The sequence below is a fragment of the Chelonoidis abingdonii genome, chromosome 6 (assembly GCF_003597395.2).
Source record: "Chelonoidis abingdonii isolate Lonesome George chromosome 6, CheloAbing_2.0, whole genome shotgun sequence".
Classification (NCBI taxonomy): domain Eukaryota; kingdom Metazoa; phylum Chordata; order Testudines; family Testudinidae; genus Chelonoidis; species Chelonoidis abingdonii.
Window position 1 is genome coordinate 23286735 of NC_133774.1, and position 20788 is coordinate 23307522.

A 20788-nucleotide genomic window follows, 5' to 3' on the forward strand; every position below is an offset into this window, starting at 1 on the left:
AGAGGTTCAGAGATCAAATAAGATATTTCCCTTAAGGGTTCCATTATTAGAAGGGATTCTGAATGGATGGTCAAGCAAACACAGAACTTCAGGGAGCCTGGGCCACAGCTTCACGTCAACTGTATTATAATTATTAACATGCATGGCCCTTAACACATGACCACCACTTGACAGGTCTTTGCATCAAAACTTGATCCTGCAAACCTTGGTTCACACGAATACTCACCCATGCAAGGTAGTGCTTTTGAGTAATCTGGGAGAGATATAAATCCCTGAATTAGGAGTTACAATCTGAACTGAACCTCAGAGGTTTGCTTTAATAATTTAACATAATTTCTCTGGTTTTCCATTTGATGCGAGAATCTTGCCCTGTTTCATTGCCAAAGACCTTGAATGCTGCTCAGAGACTGCATGGGAGAGGGCACTTATATAGCTATTTACTTAGATCAATTAAAAGCATTCTCATACTAAAAGAATGAAGGAAGGTAGGGCTTTAGAGTCTGGATGGTAATGCCCTGGCGAGGCTAACAAGGATGCTTAGACTCAGGTGCCAATCACACAAGTTAAGAGGAAAGGGTCTAGCACCATTCAACTTCTTCTTTGAAGAATTTCTAAAAAATTGAAAATTCTGCCTGTAGCAGGACACAGCCTTAACCAAAGATAAATGTGACATGTTCTTCATACCCACCTAGGCAGTAGGGTTTCTCTCTGTTCCTGTGTCTCTCCCGGTCATACCGGTATCCAGGATAACATGTACAAAGGACACGTCCAAAGTTATCTGTGCATTGCTGTTCACACGGAGCTTCTGCACACACGTCGTAGTCTAAAGCGAGAAAAGTGTGCTTAAGGGAAACATTGATTGCAGGCCCATGTGTTTAGGACAACCACATCATTTGATATTTTATCTCAGCTTATGTTATTGTTCATTAACAAAGTCCTGCTACATTATCACAGCAGATGGAAGAAACACAAGTGAGATTGTCACAAAATGTAACTAATGTTTTATTGGGGAATTATAATTCCTTGTCACAGCTTTTCTACAGGTCTAATAATTTAAGAAAGGGGCACTTTCTTTGTGTTTGTACCAGCACCTTGCACTATGGGATCCTAACACAAATGAAGCTCCTAGGTGCAACAATATAATAAAATAATAATTAACATGCTGCTTTGGTTGCACAGAATTAGTAATTATTCTCTGATAAATATTAGTTGTATAAGAGTAATTTGCTATTTTTCCCCTCTCCAAATTCACAAGTGACGGAAGCAACAGCTGCTGTGTAATATACTATACAATAGCTTACGGATAATTCTGTTGCAAATACATTGAGAAAACATTTCAGAGAGAAAAGTTAGTTAAAATACACACATTACCTGCACCAAACCAACCCTAATTGCCTAAGCAAAGAGCACATGGTTAATAAAGTATCACCGTTTCTAATAATACAAATGTACAGACTAGCATCTGATGCCTACCTTCTTACCAGAGCGTAGTGGAGCTTTTCCACCTGGGCCAGCTGGCCCTCTGGGGGTATAGGCTGAAGCCCAAGTGAAGTTTTCCTTTGGGCTTGTAATCATTCACTTTGCAGTGAGGGTGCAGGCTAAATCACGCCAGTGATGAAAGTCATCCAGTACCTTCCCATAGTTCCATCCCCCGCCCCGCGAAGCTCAGAACCATAGACAAATTCTCCCACAATTCACTGGGAAAGAAGTACAGAACGGCTCATCTTAACATAGCACTAAGATCCATGGACTATGCCCCCAGAAGTCCGAGTGACATATACAGGTGAGTGCAGTACCAGAGAGGACACAATGATTTAGGTAGGGCTTTAGAGTCTGGATGGCAATGCCCTGGCGAGGCTAACAAGAGTGCTTAGACCCAGGTGCCAATCACACAAGTTAACTCTGCAGTAAAGACATTCCCTTAGTGAGAAGGTTGATTATCTAGAGAAGAAGGAGAAACTGAGACAGTGGCCGGGCCGAAAGCAAGTCTGGATAAGCACTGTTGCACGCCCTTAGAGTTTATATCAAAATTCATGACAATATTGCTTTATATCATTTAAAAAAACTTCTAAACATTTAATTCCGAGTTTATAAAAGGACCAGTCCATTGTTTTTAACCTTTTAAAAAATTTATTATTTTTAATTGTTGCTTGTATTATTTTGGCACCATGGAGTTGAAATCATGGTCCAGGACCTCACTGCACGAACACAGAACAAAAAGACAGTCCCTGCCCCCAAACACTTGCAACTTAAGAAAATGTAAATCTAAGTAAAATCTAAATGCTTTTGCCAACATTCCAACACTCTTTGCGTGTATACCGTACTTTTAAAATGATTGAAGAAATATTCTGACTCACACTAGGGACTGCCAGCCACCTTGTGAATTGCTGAATTTTCCAAAAGATCAAATGTCATAACAAATTACTGATAGATGGCAATGCAAGTTAAACTCTGTCACAGTTTCAGACTTAACTGTGCTTTGCCCCCACTCCTGGTCTTTCTTGAGGGCACCCTCTGAAGGTCTCAGGCTCTCAACCATCACTTTTGTCAGATAGAGCGCTGCACCTCTCTCCCTTCAGACCGGGCGGTTGAGGCTTGTTGCCCCTCTGCACCTCACTGTGATTTCCCCAGCAGGTCTGACCAGCGTGTGGTCCCTGTGGTTAACCTCTCTTCAGGGGCTACAGCAGGGTACACCAGTTACCAGCCAGTCTTCATACAGCAAAATACTTTTATTCTTAGAGTAAAGGCATTATAGAAAAAAACATAAAAATCAATGAAAGCTCCCATATATATGGGAAAAGCTTACCCAGAGGCCACCCATCAGTCCTATGGGGTCCCAGTAAGCCGAAGTCTTTCCAACCCTGAGGCAAGGGTTGGGATCCCGCCCTTGGACAGAGGACCCTGTCCGCTCGTTGAATCAAAAGAAGGCTCTTTGTCAGTTCAAGCTCATCCTTTTATTCCAAAAGCCCTTTCTTTGTTTCCCAGCCTCTGGAAAAACCCTGCTTGAACCAGGAGGCGGGGAGGGGAGAACCTTTCTTAAAAGGGGAGAGGCAGAGAAATAGGAAGGGGAGTTGTGGCATATCAAGTAATGTGTTTCAGTGGGCCTGATCAATTCAGTGTGCCTCAACTCACTATGTTTATAATCTGTATGTAAAAGGTATCACGTAATATGTCATTGGAAACCTCCTGATCATTAATATTATTGCATGATGTATATATGGGGTATGTATTAAGAGTTATGGATATAGGCAGGAATGATGACTAAAATTTGCTTAAGCCAGGCATGTCAGGGGGAGTTGGTAAACAGGTCTGCCCCAGAGGAAGGAATGTGTATTTGCTTCTTCAACCAGCAAATGACACATTGGTGATTAACACCATCGTAAAATGTATGTGTTAACACTACATAAGGAATTATGGATTTCTATTGATATTAGTCTTTACAGTCTGTGTCTAAACAAAAGGAGAAAGAGGTCTCTCTCAGATAGGTGGGAATGTCACAGCTATATTCCTGTCTCCTATATCAATGAAGCATGATGGAATCAAAATAGCAGATACCCTATTTACATACAGGGTAATGGGAAGCTCACAGAAAGGGGAAAACAGAATGAGGTCATCCTGCCTCTTGAAATGACATCATTGAGCTTTGGAAGACATAAGCAAAGAAGGAAGTCATCTTTGGCATCCATCACTAGATAGACACAAGGGAACAGAGCTCTTGCAAGTTGATAAAGATGGGTCCTTCAGCCAAGTGGAGGGGTTGAAGTCTCTGCATACTGAACATAGATGAGAAACCTGCTTAGGCAAAGACCTTTCACCTAGGAAGACAAGAGAAGATAGCATCTTGTACTGCTGTGGAAGGTCCTGACTGAGGGAAAGTCAGCCATGGCTGAGAAGAAGGAAGACCAGTGAGAGAAGGCATCTTGAACAAAGCCTGTACCTTACTAAATTTAGTTATAGACTTTTAGATGTGTTTTCACTTTTGTTTGCTGGTTTTCCTTTCTAACTTTATTCCTTGTACTTGGCGTCATTTAACCTATGTCCTCTTGTTAATACATTTGTTTTATTTTAACTATAAACCAACTCAGTGCTGTGTTTGAAGAGAAGAAGAGGTTACTCACCTTGTGCAGTAACTGTGGTTCTTCAAGATGCGTGTCCCTATGGTGCTCCACTTCCGGTGTGCATATGGCTGTCAAGCCCTTAATTGGAGATTTTCTGTTGGCAGTGTCTGTTTGGCCCATTCATGTGCTATATGACCTCATGGTGCACACCAAAGTATATAGAGCTGCATGGGTGAACGGAGCTCGGTTCCTTCTCTACCCAAATGTCCAATAAAGAATAGTCCAAAGCAGAGAGGAGGAGGGCGGGTAGTGAGCATCCGCAGGGACATACATCTTGAAGAACCACAGTTACTGCACAAGGTGAGTAACCTCTTCTTCAAATAGTGTCCCTACGGGTGCTCCGCTTCAGATGCCTCCTGAGCAGTATCCTCACATGAAACCCCCCCACACTCCTTGTTTCACAGTCTCTTAGAGGGTATCAAAGATAGTAAAACCTGTTCTTTTGGGGAAAACAGAAGAATTTAGTTGAAATAGGCTGGAGCTTGTTGTTGTTAAAGTCCAATCCCATTTCATCCCAGGTGGTATTCGGTATTCAGCTGGAGCCAGAGGAGGGGCAATGTCATCAGAGTCCCTCGCTCTTGTCCGGTGTGGTCAGGGTTAGGATCAAGAAAGTCTGGGATCCCAGGAAGCCAAGATGGTGAAGCTCACTCCCATAGCTACTTACCCCCCCACCCCCATCTCGAGCTTCGGAATTGAATCTAAGACTGAAGACAGTACAGCACAACCAAGCATCACATCAGATCTGGCATTGTGGACCAAGGCATAGTGTTTACAAACAGTATGCATTGAGGCTTGTGCAGCAGCTTTGTGTCTCTAAGATGCTGGAATGTTCTTGACTAAAGCTGTGCCTGTGATCTGGCAGAGTGTGCTATCATCTCTGGGGAAAGTAGAGCACCAGCTGTGTTATTGCAAGTGAGGCTACACCTAGAGATCCCTCTTGAAAATCTCTGTGAAAAAACTGTGGACTCCTTGGATCTCTCTGTGATAGAGACAAAGAGTCAAGGTGATTTCCAAAATTTTTTGGTCCTATCTAGATAAGAGGCTAATGCCAGTCTAAAATCCGTCTCATACTGAGATATATGTGGTTTAGGGGAAAATACTGTGTAAGGGTCCGGTGCTGGGGCTCGTCCCTCTCAGGCGCGGCAGGGAGCCAGGGCGCCTCCCTACAGGCAGCAGTCCGTGCAGGGTCCAGACCCTTCAGCAGGGCTGAGCAAACGAATAGTCTCTAAGCAATTCCGAGTCCCAGCCCTTCAGCAAGGGCTAAGCTGACACAGGATCTATAAGCCCGGCCCTGGAGCAGGGGCAGGGCAACAAGCAGTTCAGGCTCAGGGCCCTTCAGCAAGGCCTGAGCGAGTACAGAGTCTATACATAGGTCAGGCTCAGGCCTTTCAGCAGGGCTGAGCAACACAGTACATAAGCCCGGCCCTTGGGTGGGCAGGGCAATAAGCAGCTCACAGCTCAGGCCTTTCAGCAGGAGCTAAGCAACAAGTCAACAGTATGCAAGCCCAGGCCCTTGGGCAGGGCAGGGCAACACACAGTTCAAGCTCCGGCCTTTCAGCAGGGGCTGAGCAACAAGTCAACAATATATAAGCCCAGGCCCTTGGGCAGGGCGGGCCAGCACACAGGTAAGGGTCAGACCCTCAGGCAGGGACTGAACAGTGAGTTAAACAGCACAAGAGGCCGCCTCAGGCCGGGGGCAGGGGGGGAGTCTGCCACCCTTGGAAGGGTGGCAGGGGCGACGCAGGCCCTCCCACTCCACTGCGTCCCAGCCCGGGGCCCTAGCAGAAGCAAGGGTTTGCTGCAGTCAGTGGGGAATCCTGGCTGCAACACACTGACATTGGTTCAGGGTCCCCTGGAGCTAGACTGGGGTCGGCTTCCCCCGGGCCACTTCCAATCTCCCCCTCTCTAGGTACCTGTCCTTCACTGGCGTCGTCCGGTGGGTCCCAGACCACGGGTTCCTCAGGATACCGGGCATAGGGAAGCTCAGGCAGCTCCTCTGGATACCGGGCACGGGGAAGCTCAGGCCAGCGCTCCTCCGGGTAGTGAGCATGGGGCAGGCTGGGTCCGGTGGGAGCTCGGGCACCAGCATCTATCCTCTCCGGCAGTCTGCAGCCAACTGAGCGCTGAGGACGGGCTTTTATACTTCCTGTCCCGCCCCTTGACTTCCAGGGGGCGGGGACAGGCAGTAGTGGCTCCACCCACTGAGGCACCTGTTCTGGCTCGTCCCTCTCAGGCGCAGCGGGGAGCCAGGGCGCCTCCCTACATACTGGTAGATGAATGGCCTGGTTAATGAAAATCCAACAGCACTGTAGGTAAGAATTTAGGGTGGCCATTAAGATATCTTGTCCTTGAAAGATACCATAAATGGAGGGTCTGCCACCAAGGCCCCAGTCTCCCCAACACTGTGAGCTGATGTGGTGGCTACTAGAAAGACCGCTTCATAGATAACTGAAGCAAAGAGCAGGTTCAACCTATGGCAAACAAAGGTCCAATGAGGTACTTAAGTACAGGTTGAGATCCCAAGAAGGAGTAGGATCATTGAACTGGGGGAGAGGTTCCCGAAACACTTAATAAATCTTGAGGATATAAGGTGAGCAAATATGGAAAACCCTTTTAGTGGGGGATGAAGTGCTGATATTACAGGCAGATAAACCTTAAGAGAGATAACTGATAACCTGATTTCTTTAAGTTCAGCAGGTAATCCAAGATGACTGAGGGCAAAGAAGTTTCAGGCACAACACCGTCACAGTGACAGCAGTGGTTGAACCTTTTCTATTTATGAAGGTAATTTTAGTTGACTCTCTTCTGCTGTTTAGTAATACTTGTTGTACTCCTGTTGAACAGGTGGATTCTAATTTTGTGCCCCCTTTAGGAGCAATGTTCTGATGCAGAAGCCCCCGCAGTTGGGGTGAAGCACGTGATCTGCACCCTAGGAGAGGAGATAAAGATGGTTGAAAACTTGAACGCAGGTTGGACGCATAGGTGAAGCAGGTAAGAATACCAGATCTGTCTCAGCCAGGTTGGTACTATAAGGATAACCCAGGTATTGTCCTGTCTGATCTTGTTAATCACTCTTCATATTATCAGTATTGGAGGGAATGCATACAAAAGGTCATAAATAATTCTAGCTGCAGCACGTGGATGGACTGAAGACTGGACAGTGATAAAGAAAGAGACCCAAAAGGAGGAAGCAGAGTTTTTGATAATGGAGATACTGAGGAAGGAGAATCTGACCAGGGTTTGTCTACACTAGACTCTTATCTCAAGTTAATATTTGCCGAGAACCTCACAGTAGTGAACACATTTGTAAAAGCTACGATGGACACTCCCTGAATGTTTGATCCAGGCTACAAGCATGTGTACTTTGCTTTAGGCTGAGCCCAGAGAAGGAAGAGAGAATGGAATTGTCAACCACGAACAGTAAGATAGAGAGAGAGGAATTTCTGGAGAAAAGATGAAATGTTCTATTTTTGACACGTTTGGTTTGAGAAAGTGGGGCAGAAGGAGATGTCAGAGAGGCAACTGTAGTAATAAAAACAGTACTTAGCACTCAGTCTCAAATTGTTTTTCTAAATATCATTATCCCCATTCTACAGATGGGGAAGCTGAGGCACAGACCACTGGACTGCATTGCCTTCTATCTGGATATGTGAGATTTAGAGGGTAGAACAGGGAAGGGAGAATGGATGGAAACAACAGGAAGGAGGTTGAAGATCAGAGACAATGCCATTGCCTTAGGGAGGAGAGACTATTTAAAAAACACCTGCCCAGAAAGCGAACCAGGTATTTCTGCTGCAGACATCATAAAGTAAATGTAGCAGAGTCTGCCTGAGCTCCCAAGCCCTTCTTTGTACTCACAGGTAGTTGCACAGGACGACAGTACTACAATTGCTTTCTTAGTGTTGTAATTTGCCAGTAATGGCTAAAAGGCAAAGATATACTTTAATAAGGAAACTAACAACCTGAGACATCTGTAATACACTTATGCACCTATGATGAGATATGCATTTCAAGCACACTCATACTGCCAAGATTACGATGGAATGATGTGCGGGGAGCGGTTACATTTTAACAGAGTAAGTTAAAAGAGTGTTTCTCCGAATCATAGTGTTTCTAGTTTTTACGCTATTGCCCCAGACCGTTTTGTCTGTTTCTGCTGTTCCTTTGGTCTGTGAAATTCAAGGTGAAACTCAGGTCAGGTTGAGAGGGAGCTAATGGAGGATACAAAGAGGGTAGAGAAACCACAGCCAGCAAACAAGTTCATTTAAAGAAAGAAATTCTCCAAGCTTGTTAAGATCCAGAGCTCAGGGAGAACTTAACTAAAGTCAATGGAGTCATAATTAAGAGCTACTTTCAGGTTCACCTAAATCTGAATAGGTCAAAACTAGAAGCACCAATTCTCTTTTGTTGTGCCTTTTTTTGTAATCCATACCCCTGTTTCTTCTCCCACAATCTCTGTGATACTTAGTCAATAATCACTATAGACACAGGATATTTTACTGGAGAAAGCCAGAGGATGGATTTGCAGAGAGTCTGAGTTCTTTCCATTCTCTGTGGTTTCTGTTTCCGTCTTCCTATATTCTACAAAACCAAAAAATTCTTCAATCCAACACCATGCTTCTACTCAGTCTGAGTCTCTCACACTGTAGCTCACCAGTCCTGCCATAAGCTCCCTACACAAACATAAAGGCAAAGCCCAAAATAAAAGCCATGAACATAAGCAGACCAAGTTGAACTGATCTCATTCAATCACCACCCATTTTTGCAGCAGCTCTGCTGGGTCTTGTGCAGGGAGCACTTTGAATTTCTCACCACACTGACAGCAGGAGGATCAATATTTTTAGGAGGTGACTATTTTTTGTTATCTGACAACAAACAGCTCATTCACCCAGGGGCAAATGGCAGTAAGATCCACAGCTGGGAGGAACTTCTTGTCCAGAATGTATAAGCCAAAGAACAAGCAGTTCACTGAGTTTCTCAAGAACAACATTACCCTGCCTCTATTCCCTTCAAAATGTTTACATCTCATAGACTCATAGACTTTAAGGTCAGAAGGGACCATTATGATCATCTAATCTGACCTCCTGCACAATGCAGTCATAGTATCTCACCCATCCACTTCAATAACAAACCTCTAACCTATGTCTGAGTTATTGAAGTCCTCAAATTGCAGAGAATCCTCCAGCAAGTGATCCGTGCCCCATGCTGCAGAGGAAGGCAAAAAACCTCCAAGGCCTCTGCCAATCTGCCCTGGAGGAAAATTCCTTCCCGACCCCAAATATGACGATCAGTTAAACCCTGAGCATGTGGGCAAGACTCACCAGCCAGACACCCAGGAAAGAATTCTCTGTAGTAACTCAGATCCCATCCCATCTAACATCCCCTCACAGACCACTGGACATATTTACCTCCTGATAATCAAAGATCAATTGCCAAATTAATTGCCAAAATTAGGCTATCCCATCATACCATCCCCTCCATAAACTTATCAAGCTTAGTCTTAAATCCAGATATGTCTTTTGTCCCCACTACTGCCCTTGGAAGGCTGTTCCAGAACTTCACTCCTCTAATGGTTAGAAACCTTCGTCTAATTACAAGTCTAAACTTCCTAGTGTCCAGTTTATATCCACCTGTTCTTGTGTCCACATTGGTACTAAGGAACCTCACTGACCAACTCCTTGGTCCCAGTATGGTATTGTCCTTGTACTGATGCGTTACCCAGCACAGCTCTTTTTTTTTTCCAGCTTAAAGAGTATGCCTACAGCAAGAGGATTTTACAGCTTTGCAGTCAGTCTTAGCTCTGCATATATGGCTTGATCCTGCATCAGGAAAGTCAGTGAGAGGAGGAAACATCTTATGTGATGCAGTTTTGTGAATACCTGTTTTAGGGACTAATCCAAAGCCTACTGAAATCACTAGAGAGACTCCTGGTGATGTCAATGTGCTTCAGATCAGGCCCTTAAAATTCATGCCTGTCATCCAGTAGCATTGCGTGTTGTGTCTGTAAGCTACAGCTTCACTTGCAAATGCATCTCATTCTTTTCTAAAAGATGATCCAGATGTTCAAAGACCTTTGAACTCAGGAGATTCAAAACCCGTATTTATAAAATATGGTTTAGCATCACTCGCTAATGCCTGTAAGAGAATACTCCCTTTCACCACAGCATAAGCTACGCAGAATAATTCTCATTGCCTTTAGGGACAGCCTTGTGTAAGAGGCAATGTCTAAGCTGCACTACCCCAGGAGTACCCCGGGGAGACACCCCTCTGAGGTACTATCCTCTCCCAGCCTCCACACTGCTGCTGTTGGGAGAGAGGGAATAATTAGCTGCTGGCCTAGCTGCACTGACTAATACTCCTGGGTGAAGTGGCTCTCAACACACATTCAAGGGCAGAATATGGCCCTGTGTGTACACTAATTCATATCACAAGATCTATACAACCAGATGTATGTAGGGAGAAGCCAAGACCTGGCTTCCTAGCTGAAATATTTTGAAGACACAGAATTTTATCGTATTGCTATTTCTGGTAATGAATCCCACACCAGGGAAAACCAAGCCTGTGGTTAACTCAGTATTTTCTCCCAAATTAACAGCACAGAAAACAGAAGAAATGAGAAATGGCTAATGGCACCAGGATGTGACGGGTAAGAACAATGAAATCACGTACCTTCAGGGATGCATTGTCCAAGAACAAATTTATAACCCTTACAGCATTTTTTCCTGAAAGACAAAAATAGAATAAAATAAAATAAAATAAAATAAAAATGCTGTTTAAAGGAGATATGGCCTTTAAAAACAATTTTTTAAAAGGGTTTAAAAGTTCTATTTGAGAAGCGATCTCAAAAATAAATTAAAAAAGCCATTAATTCAAAAAACTGATTAATAAACTGGTGAGTTCTATTCCTGAGTATAGAGAGAGATTAGAAATGATTCATACTAGCACAAATGGTGCATGGTAACTTCAGAATGAAAGGCCTTTTTCCGTCCTAGATGCATACTGATCTCTAAGTGGAANAAAAAAAAAAAAAAAAATCATGGAAGGTATGGAAGTTTGGATGAGAAGATACCTGTTGAAAATGACCTGGTAGTATTTTGTAAAGCAAGAGTATTTTGGATCTTTATTCACTCAGTTCTAAGGCAGGGTCCTTAGCCAAGATTTCAAAAGTCACTAGTGATTATTGGTGCCTCAGCTTCTTGGCTTCTACCTGAGACACTTTAAAAGGGTCTGATTTTTGGAAAGCAATGAGCACTCACCATCTGAAAATCAGGGCTCTAACACTGTGGACCCAAACACTGAGCAACTCAAAATCATTAGTCCCTTTTGAAAATCATGGATAACTTACGCCTTTGTGTGGAAAGCACATGATATACTTCTGGAGCTATACATATAAACAACCATGATCATAACTTTCATGACATGCCATAGAGCATTTCCAAGCATCGGTCACTCTAAAGTAAACTGACTGAAGGGCCTATATCTCAGCTAGTCGTACACACAAGATTAAATGTTATAATTCATTTCTCACATTTCAAAGAACTCTGAAAAGATGATGATTAAATAAATGAGATATTTTAACTACAGAAAGATTAATAGGGCACTTAGAATGTTCTAGAAACGGGGACACTTAAATATTAACACTTCTATATGGTATAAAATTTCTTGAGCTGCTCACTACATGAGAAAGTTCTGGGTGTAAGGAAAACATGTGTTTCTTATAGGCTAGTGTGAAACCACATTTAAACATATGGTGTTATTTCTCTGCTTCTATTTTGTATGGCATAACTACAATAAGCCTCCAAGTTTCTTGATAGCATTTCTGAATACATACTAATGGATACAATTTTGACAGTCCTCTATTACAGCGATACTAAGGGCCGAGACTGAGTGATCTTTTCTATTGCTTACCCAGAAGTAACCTGTCATTCAACCTCCTGTGGAATTAAATTTAAATTAAGTGACTTAATCTGGTTTTTGAAAGCTTGTGGATTTTAGAGATATGGACTCTAGAATGTTTTGCAGACGTGCTGAAGTGAAGTGTCTGGTAAGCTAAGAAGTAATCACTCTTCTGTTTTCCTCCTTAAATGTATAATTGACCCAGGAGAATGCTAACGCAATGGAAGTCAATGACACAAATGCATCCCCTAGGCGACCCAGAGTTCATCACAATACATCATTATGTTGCATTTAAAACAACTATCTGTTGCAACTGACCATTTAAAACAAACAATATATTATTCCAAACTATGTAAAAACAAACTTTGGCCGCACATTTTATACACTTTCAAAGATTAGCCAGAATATAAATTAAATTTAATGAAGTTTGGACGGCTGCAGGGGAACCTTTGTCTTGTTATGCAAACACTAGTCCTCATTAGACTTCACTACAAACACTGCTGTGAAGTTTTATCTTCAAGACAAACAAATGAAGAGGAAAAAGTTCAAAGGTGCATCAGAGAGGCTGTTCAGATGCTTCAAGCTATTCAGATGGCTTTCCAAATGCACAGTCTTCTCCTTTCCTCTTCAGGATAGGGCGAGACTCACAGCACCATCTCCTTGTAGGCAGTATAGGCACATGCCAGTGAAGAAACCAGCTGGCAGTGGTAGAGAATGGAATAAACTACTCAGATGCTTAAATCTATGCACATGCTTTGCTGGATCAGGGTCAGAATGCTCAGTACCTTTCAGGTTTGGGTCCTATCCTCCTAAACCAAATACTTGTGGGTTTTTTGCAAGCTAAACTGTGTAAATCTAAAGCTAACGTATCTTCCCTTCTGGATTATTGTATTAGCTTGTTCCCCCGCCCTGCTCAAACTCCTTTCCACCCCAGAATGTGCCAGATGCACAGAACTCTCATTGACTGTGATGTCTATAAAAACTTGACAACAGTTAGGCTGCTGGTGTGCTGACACCAGAGTCGATCATGCTGACCAATACTGTTTCATTGTTTCCTTCTTCTGTCTCATCTTTTTATCCGTCTGTATCCAGCTATTGTCTCTTGTCCGATACTTACATTGTAAGCTCCTGGGGGCAGGGACTATCTTTGTTCTGTGTTTGGACAACACCTACCACCACGGGATCCTGGTCCATAAATAAAATAGTAATAATGAGGGAGCAGTGACTCTTCATGCTACTGGGGGTAAGGGAGGTTCCCCGACATAAGAAGCATTGTGACACTGGACCAGACCCAACGTCTATCTAAGCCGTATCCCATCTCTGTTAGTGGCCGGTTCCAGATCTTGTAAGGAAAATGAAAAAACCCTGTGATAGGCAGATGTGGCACAGTTTTCCCCTATATAGGTCATCTCCTGATCGCTAATAGTTAGATATTGGTTTATGCCCTGAAGCACGACATTTAGTATTTCTTCCAGAATGTCCGTTGTCATTCATTATAACTACTGGGTATTCTTGGTATCCAGATGAACAGCCAATCCCTTTTTCAATCGTGTTAGGTTCTTGGCCTTAATGACACGGAGAGGCAATGAGTTCCACAGCTTAATTCCACAATGTGCAAAAAAAAAAAAAGTATTTCCTTCTCTCACTTCTGAATTTCTCACCGTTTAATTTTACTGAATGTCCCCTTAGTCTTGTTTTATGAGACAGGGAGAACAGAAGTTGCTGATCTCCCCAACTCTGGATTATCCCTGCTCCTCTTCATGGTACCGTTAAGTCCCATATGAGGGAATGGCACAAAAAGGACCTAAGCAGGCCTCAGAAACTCATTATCTCCCCATACAATCCCTTAGCAGTAAATTCCCAATTCAGAATATCGGCTTCTTTTCTTGATACATGACTTTTCTAAATAGCAAACATTAATTTGACACGATTTTGCAAGGGGATCTGACAGGTTAGGGTTCATATACAGAAAATACAATACTATAGTACTTGCCAGCCTGAATATCATATTACATCTCTAAGTTTAAGTAACACAGCCTGGGATATATTCTTGATGACCTTGACATTCTTTAGGCCAACTACATTCCTGAAAATCAATTTATCAAAATAACTGACACTTAAGTTGATTATTAACAGAGGGACTTTAATGGTAAAACTTATTTTCAGAACCTGGCTGACATTTCTAATCAACATTGCATAATTATCATCTCATGATACATAATGAGAGGCAAGCAGGCTGCTACTGATCTTTTAAAGCACTGAACAGTTTTCTTCATGCCTGTTGCTAGGTAGTTGTACATATAAGCGTGAATCAAATACAGGGGATAATATTTAGCTGCCTCAGAATGTGAAACAGTAGTGGGTCTGCTGTGAAATTAGCATGGTTCATTATTAAGTTCTATTTCCAAACAGCGGTAACTTTTTAGCACACCTGCCTTTCACATCATGTAACAGGGTGGTTTACCTATCAGAAAATGTTGTATCAACGGTTTCCCAGGTTTCCATGAGCTCAATGAGGTAGTATTAATTCAGGAAAAGCACTGTTTTAAATAGGAGTTTCTCCTGAGTGAAGACTGCATAAGTCCCCATCTTCCAAAATCTGGCACCTGAAGTATTAGAAGAGTCACAGTATCAGGGAGGTGTCATAATTCTACAGCTGTCAGCATTCTATAACATTCTAATTGAAAGTGTGTATATGGCCTTAGATGGATATTATATTAATCCACTTCCAGGTATCCATCATTAATGTAGCAAGAGGCCACATCTCACAGAGATGGTCAGAAATTAGTATTTTTCTCGATGGAACGTCTTGATGAAAACAAAACACATTTTCATCAAAATTCAGTCGCAAACTTTGCTTTTTTCCCCAAAACGCTGGAAAATTTTCAACCAAAACCTGTCAAAAACCAAAGCACTTCAGGTTTTCAGAGGAAAATTTTCACATTTGGGGTTTTCCAGTGAAAAATCCAAATTTTCAAGGCTATATTCCAGGAACATTTTCATTTAATCGAAAACCCAATTATCCATTGAAAAAAAATTCATCAGAAAATTCACCACCAGACCTACTCAAAGAATATCATAACATGCACTCACAACAACCTGTGCACTATCTCACAGATCAGAGTTTCAGCAAGAACTGCAAGTGAACCTGCTGTGCTTAACAACACAAGGGAGCCTTTGTAATATGTACACTGAAGTTTTACTTATTGTGACGGTCCTAAGTGCTTCTTTGATCTTGAATTTCAGAAATATGCAAGACTCTAAAAGTAATACCAAAAAGGAATAATTAACTTCTATACCTAGCTGATGAATTGTTTAGAAGTGAACCAAACTGCTACAGAAATCCTTGGTTTTTAAAAATTATATATATAATCCAAATGAGCTCCTGCACTGCCTGCCAAATCCTGCATGGACAAATAAGGCCCATATGTAGTGTGAGAGTGCTCAGTAACCCAGTAGCTGTGGGTATCTATATTTCATATACACAGAAGATTTATGCAGTTTTGGACAACATGATCTAAAACTGAAAGAACATGCATTGTTTTTATTTGGAATACATACCAAAATCTTGAGTAACAGTGAATGGTGTAGACAGCAGTTCAGTATCATAAGCTTTGCCATAGTTTCTAGACTGCATCCTCTTTTACAGCTATCTGAAAAGATAAATGCAGCCAAGGCAGCATTTGCTACCCTGGACATCTTACCTGCAAAAGTGGGACTCCTCTCGTTTCCTCTGCATATTTCTCTCATCAATCTAGTTCCAACTATCATTGCAGTCAATGGAAAGACTCCCCGTGACTTCAGTGGGAATTGGATTGAGCCTATAATCATCAGAACAAGATGAGCTGCGACCACATGACCACATTAAGGCAGTTTCCCTCTTCTGAAGAAGTCTTTCCATTGATTTCAATGAGATTGAATAATATAAGGAGTGGAGGTTCCTGTTATTATCTAAAACAGAGGTAGGCAATTATTTTTTGTCAAGGTCCAAATTTCTTGGTCGACATATAGTCAAAGCCCAGACTCCAGAGAATATAATAATAAAAAAAAACCAATAATGATACTAATAAGTAAATAAAAAGATTTTGGGGTCTGTTCAAAAGCATCTGGCAGTCCAGATTTGGCCTGCAGTCTGCCTATTGACTATCTTGGATGTAAAGAATCTTCCTGGTACCTGGGACCACAACATATGTACTGTGCTCACACTAACTTATTCACCAGTTTATTGGAAAGCAAAATGAGAATTTTGACTGAGTAAAGATCAGGAAGATCCCCCTGGGACAAGGAAACGGAAGAAGTCAGAGACCTGAGAATCAGCTGGTATAGTAAAAGACTTGATTTCTTGAAAATCAGATTTCCACTGATAAATGGATTTTGAAAGATGTGAATGAAGGCCATTGTTCTGACCAGCAAATGCAGGTAATAAGTAATTCAGTTTAGTTGTGCATTACTGTTTTTTCTAAAACAAAATGCTGCTTGGCTCTTGTTCTTAACATTTTTATCAGGAAAGAAATCCTTTTTTGGTTGCTGTTAAGGTGAAGCCCTTGATAAGACTGAAAATGCCTGCACTATATTACTCATTCTCCAAACACATGCCACAGGCCAGATCTTCAGCTGTTAAAAATCAACATAGCTCCATTGACCCTGTGATTTTGAAAGCTTTCTGACATGCTATTTGGCTGTCCATTACTGAAATGTATTATTATCTGATTCTCTCCCTTTCAGCTATTTGAAGTGTTGTTTTCTCCCTGTGTTTTTATGAACACAGGGAGTTTTATGATGCGTGAGTAGAAATTGTGTTTCTTGGCCTCCTAACTTACAGAGGACGTTGCAAAAATGACAAAATGATGAATTACTTTGCAGAGCTACTGCAGAACTCAGTCTTTTCACATGAAGGAAACTGGCTGCACATCCATGGATAAAGAGATACTGTGATCTTGATTCTGATCAATTTCAAAAGGTGTGTTAAAAAGAAATTAACTACAAAACTCCTTCAGTGACAAAGTCTCACTAAGAGCAAACAGATCCAACTGTTGAGGCTCATGGTGATGGATATGCTGAGAGGAGATAATAATCAGTTCACTTGGAAAGATGGATTCTTTTGAGAATACAATGAAATAAACAATTTGAAGATTTGGAATTTACCAAAAATCTCTTAAGCTGCACCCCCCCAAAAGATAGTTAGGTACCTACCTCTGCTTGGGATTCACAGCTGTGAACTCGCTTCTGGAGTTAGGCACCTAAATCAGGTCAATTCAGCCCTTTCTTAGGAAAGGAGAGCGAGACAGAATCTTCACCCCATTATAACCAATAGCCCAGTGGTTTGGGAACTCACCTGCAATGTGAAATGCAACTTTTCCTCGTTTGGAGCAGAAACTTGAACTTGGGTTTGCAATATCACAGGTGATGCCCTGACCACCGGGCTATCGGGTATTCCAGAGTGTAGCTTTCTTAACCCCTTCTGCTGGAGCTGTTCCACTTTGTATAAATACATTAATATTCATTGGTGGAGGAGCTTGAGTTTAGTACTCCCACATAACAGGTGAGTGGCTCCTCATCCACCCACAAGTCCCAGCCTAGAACAGTCCCAGTCGAGTTGCCCCCAGCTGTTTTTTGTGTGAGGCCCAGTCTAGTAGAAAAGGCATACTGGACCAGGTCCTGCAGGTGATACAGGAAGGGGAATGTCTTTTCTGAAAATCCTTCCAGGTCTTGAGGTAAGGCACCAAGCAGCTCAGTGGCACCAGGAATTAGATGGCTTTGCACATGTTCACCAGCAGAAATGTAGGCACCATAGGGATTTTTCCAGCAGAAACATAGGTGCCTAAGGAATATTGGTGCCTCCAGGGTTATCTGGCAGGTGAGTGAGGGTTTTGAGTATCAAGGTGTGACTAAATGTTCCATGTAGACACCTAAAGTGGTAATTAGGTGACTAAGTCCCTTTGTGGGTCTGGCCCTTAGTCTCTCTGTGTCTCAGTTCCCTATTAGTAAAATGTGCCCTATCTCACAGAGGGGTGTTTGTTCGAATAGATTAAAGACTGAGAGATGATCAAATACTATGGTAATGGGAGCCATCTAGACTTACAAAATAAAGTCTGACCAGAGCAGCAGCACTTCCCTACCACATGTCATTTGATCACCAGTCACTGACCAACACAGCTGTAATGCCTCTTTCCCACTAGACAAAACCCCCACTCTCAGCTCTCTGAGCCAACACTCATTCAACACACTGGCTTTGCAGCATGCCTAAAAGGTCAATCCATGCTGGTTATTTCAGACCTTGCAGGACAGAGCTTGCCAAAGGAAAGGGGCCCTTGAAAAGAAAACCCTACCTGCAACAAAGGGGATAAAGTTCAAGAGCCTCTGCTGAGTGTAGCTGTGGCAGTATGGCACAGGGGACAGAGACAGTCTCACAAGTAGGCAAAGCCAAGCTGTTGAAATTCCATATTTGTAAGGATGGTTCCTGTGACCCTCCCTTCTGACTGTTAAAGAGAACACCCTTATTGGCATTTCCATTTCCAAATGATATAGACTGGGTACTGAAGGAATTGAAATATGGAATTGCAGAGCTGCCACCTGTGGTCTGTAACCTATCACTTAACTCAGCCTCTGTACCAGATGACTGGAGGATTGCTACTGTGACGTCAGTTTTTTAAAAAGGCTCCAGGGGTGATCTTGACAATTACAGGCCAATAAGCCCGACTTCAGTACCAGGCAAACTGTTTGAAACTACAGTAAAGAACAGAATTATCAGTCACATAGATGAATATGAATTGTTGCAGAAGAGACAACATGGCTTTTATAAAGGGAAATCATGCCCCACAAATCTATTAGAATTCTTTGAGGGGGTCAACAAACATGTGGACCAGGGAGATCCAGTGGATATAGTGTACTGAGACTTTCAGAAAGCATTTGACAAGGTCCCTCACTGAAGGCTCTTAAGCAAAGTAAGCTCTCATGAGATAAGAGGGAAAGTCCTCTTATGGATCAGTAACTGGTTAAAAGATAGGAAACAAAGGGTAGGAATAAATGGTCAGTTTTCAGAATGGAGAGAGGTAAATAGTGGTGTATCCCGGGGTCTATATTGGGACAAGTCTATTCAACATATTCATACATGATCTGGAAAAGGGGGTAAATAGCGAGGTGGCAAAATTTGTAGACGATACAAAATTGCTCAAGATAGTTAATCCCAAAGCAGAGCATGAAGAGTTAAAAAGAGATCTCACAAAACTGAATGACTGGGCAACAAAATGGTAGATGAAATTCAGTGTTAATAACTGCAAAGTAATGCACATTGAAAAACATAATCCCAACTTTCACACAAAATGATGGGTTTTAAATTAGCTGTTACCACTCAAGAAAGAGATCTTGGAGTCATTTGTGGATAGCTCTCTGAAAACATCCACTCAATGTGCAGTGGCAGTCAAAATAGCTAACAAAATATTGGGAACTATCAGGAAAGGGATAGACAGTAAGACCAAAAAATGCTTCTATATAAGTCCATGGTACACCCAGATCTTGAATACTGCGCGCAGATCTGGTCACCCCATCTCAACAAATATGTACCAGAACTGGAAAAGGTCAAGGGTATGGAACAGCCTACATGAGGAGAGACTAAAAAGACTGGGACTTTTCCGCTTGTAAAAGAGCTGACTAATAGGATATAATGATAGAGATCTGTAAAATCTTGATTGGTGTGGAGAAAAAGAAGAAAGAAATGTTATTTACTCCTTCACATAACACAAGAACTAGGGGTCACCCAATGAAATTAATAGGCAGCAGGTTTCAAACAACCAAACGGAAGTATTTCTTCACCCAACACACAATCATTGTGAAACTCATTGCCAGGGAAGTTGTAAAGGCCAAAACTATAACAGGGTTCAAAACAGAACTACATACATTTATGGAGGATAGGTCCATCAGTGGCTATTAACCAGGAGGGTCAGGGATGCACCCCATGCGCCGAGTGTCCCTACCCTCTGCTTGCCAGAAGCTGGGAATGGATGACAGGGGATGATGGATCACTTGATGGATTGCCTATTCTGTTCATTCCTTCTGAAGCACTGATATTGGCCTCCTGTCAGAAGACAGGCTACTGGGCTAGACGAACCATTGGTTTAGCCCAGCATGGCTGTTCTTATGGGTTCTCCGACTTTCTGGGAAGCCTCAGTGTTGTTCTGTGGGGAAACACATAATATTTGTCTTTGCCATCGCCAAACATAACCAGGCCTCAAGAATGGTATTTTTTAGATATACACAATATATTTTAGATCTTGATGCTGAACTATCAATATTAGTTCCTTGGAAATGTCATGTAAAATAGCCATAGTTCTATTCTGTGTCATAGTTCAACTGACATCGCCAATCAGCAGGACGGCTTACCACAGACAGTTTGATAAAGTTTAGCTTAATGATGTCTGAAAGTGGCAGGCAAAACTGGTATCAGAACTTGATCAAAGCAAGTTTAGAACACCATGTAAGTATGTGACTCCAGTAACGTTGAGAAGCACGTACTCTGCCTACCTTAAAGAGCCATCGATTAGATTCACTAGGTTCCTCCATAAAGTGATGTAAATCACCTTCTTGAAGATAGTATGGATAAAACTGGAATTTCAGTTTCTTTCTTTCCCCTTCTTTTTATGGTATTGGACCATATTTTCCTGTTTTTAAATGGGGTTTAATACAAGCGAATATTCATACAATTTTTTATTAGATTGTCAGAAAATAATGATATGATTCAATAAGAGAATGTGTCACTAATATTGTCTGCTCAGACC

At 42.1% G+C, this 20788-nt stretch overlaps 1 protein-coding gene across 1 annotated transcript in view; it reads right to left on the minus strand.

Moving 5' to 3' along the window:
- Window positions 1-20788, minus strand: part of CCBE1 (collagen and calcium binding EGF domains 1) — a 175082-nt gene that overhangs the window by 22202 nt on the left and 132092 nt on the right. The window contains exons 3-4 of the mRNA XM_032776169.2: window positions 10788-10840; window positions 689-823 (exon numbers count right to left, since the gene is read on the minus strand). Of these exons, the coding sequence (XP_032632060.1) occupies window positions 689-823; window positions 10788-10840 (188 nt within the window). The remainder of the gene's footprint in view (window positions 1-688; window positions 824-10787; window positions 10841-20788) is intronic.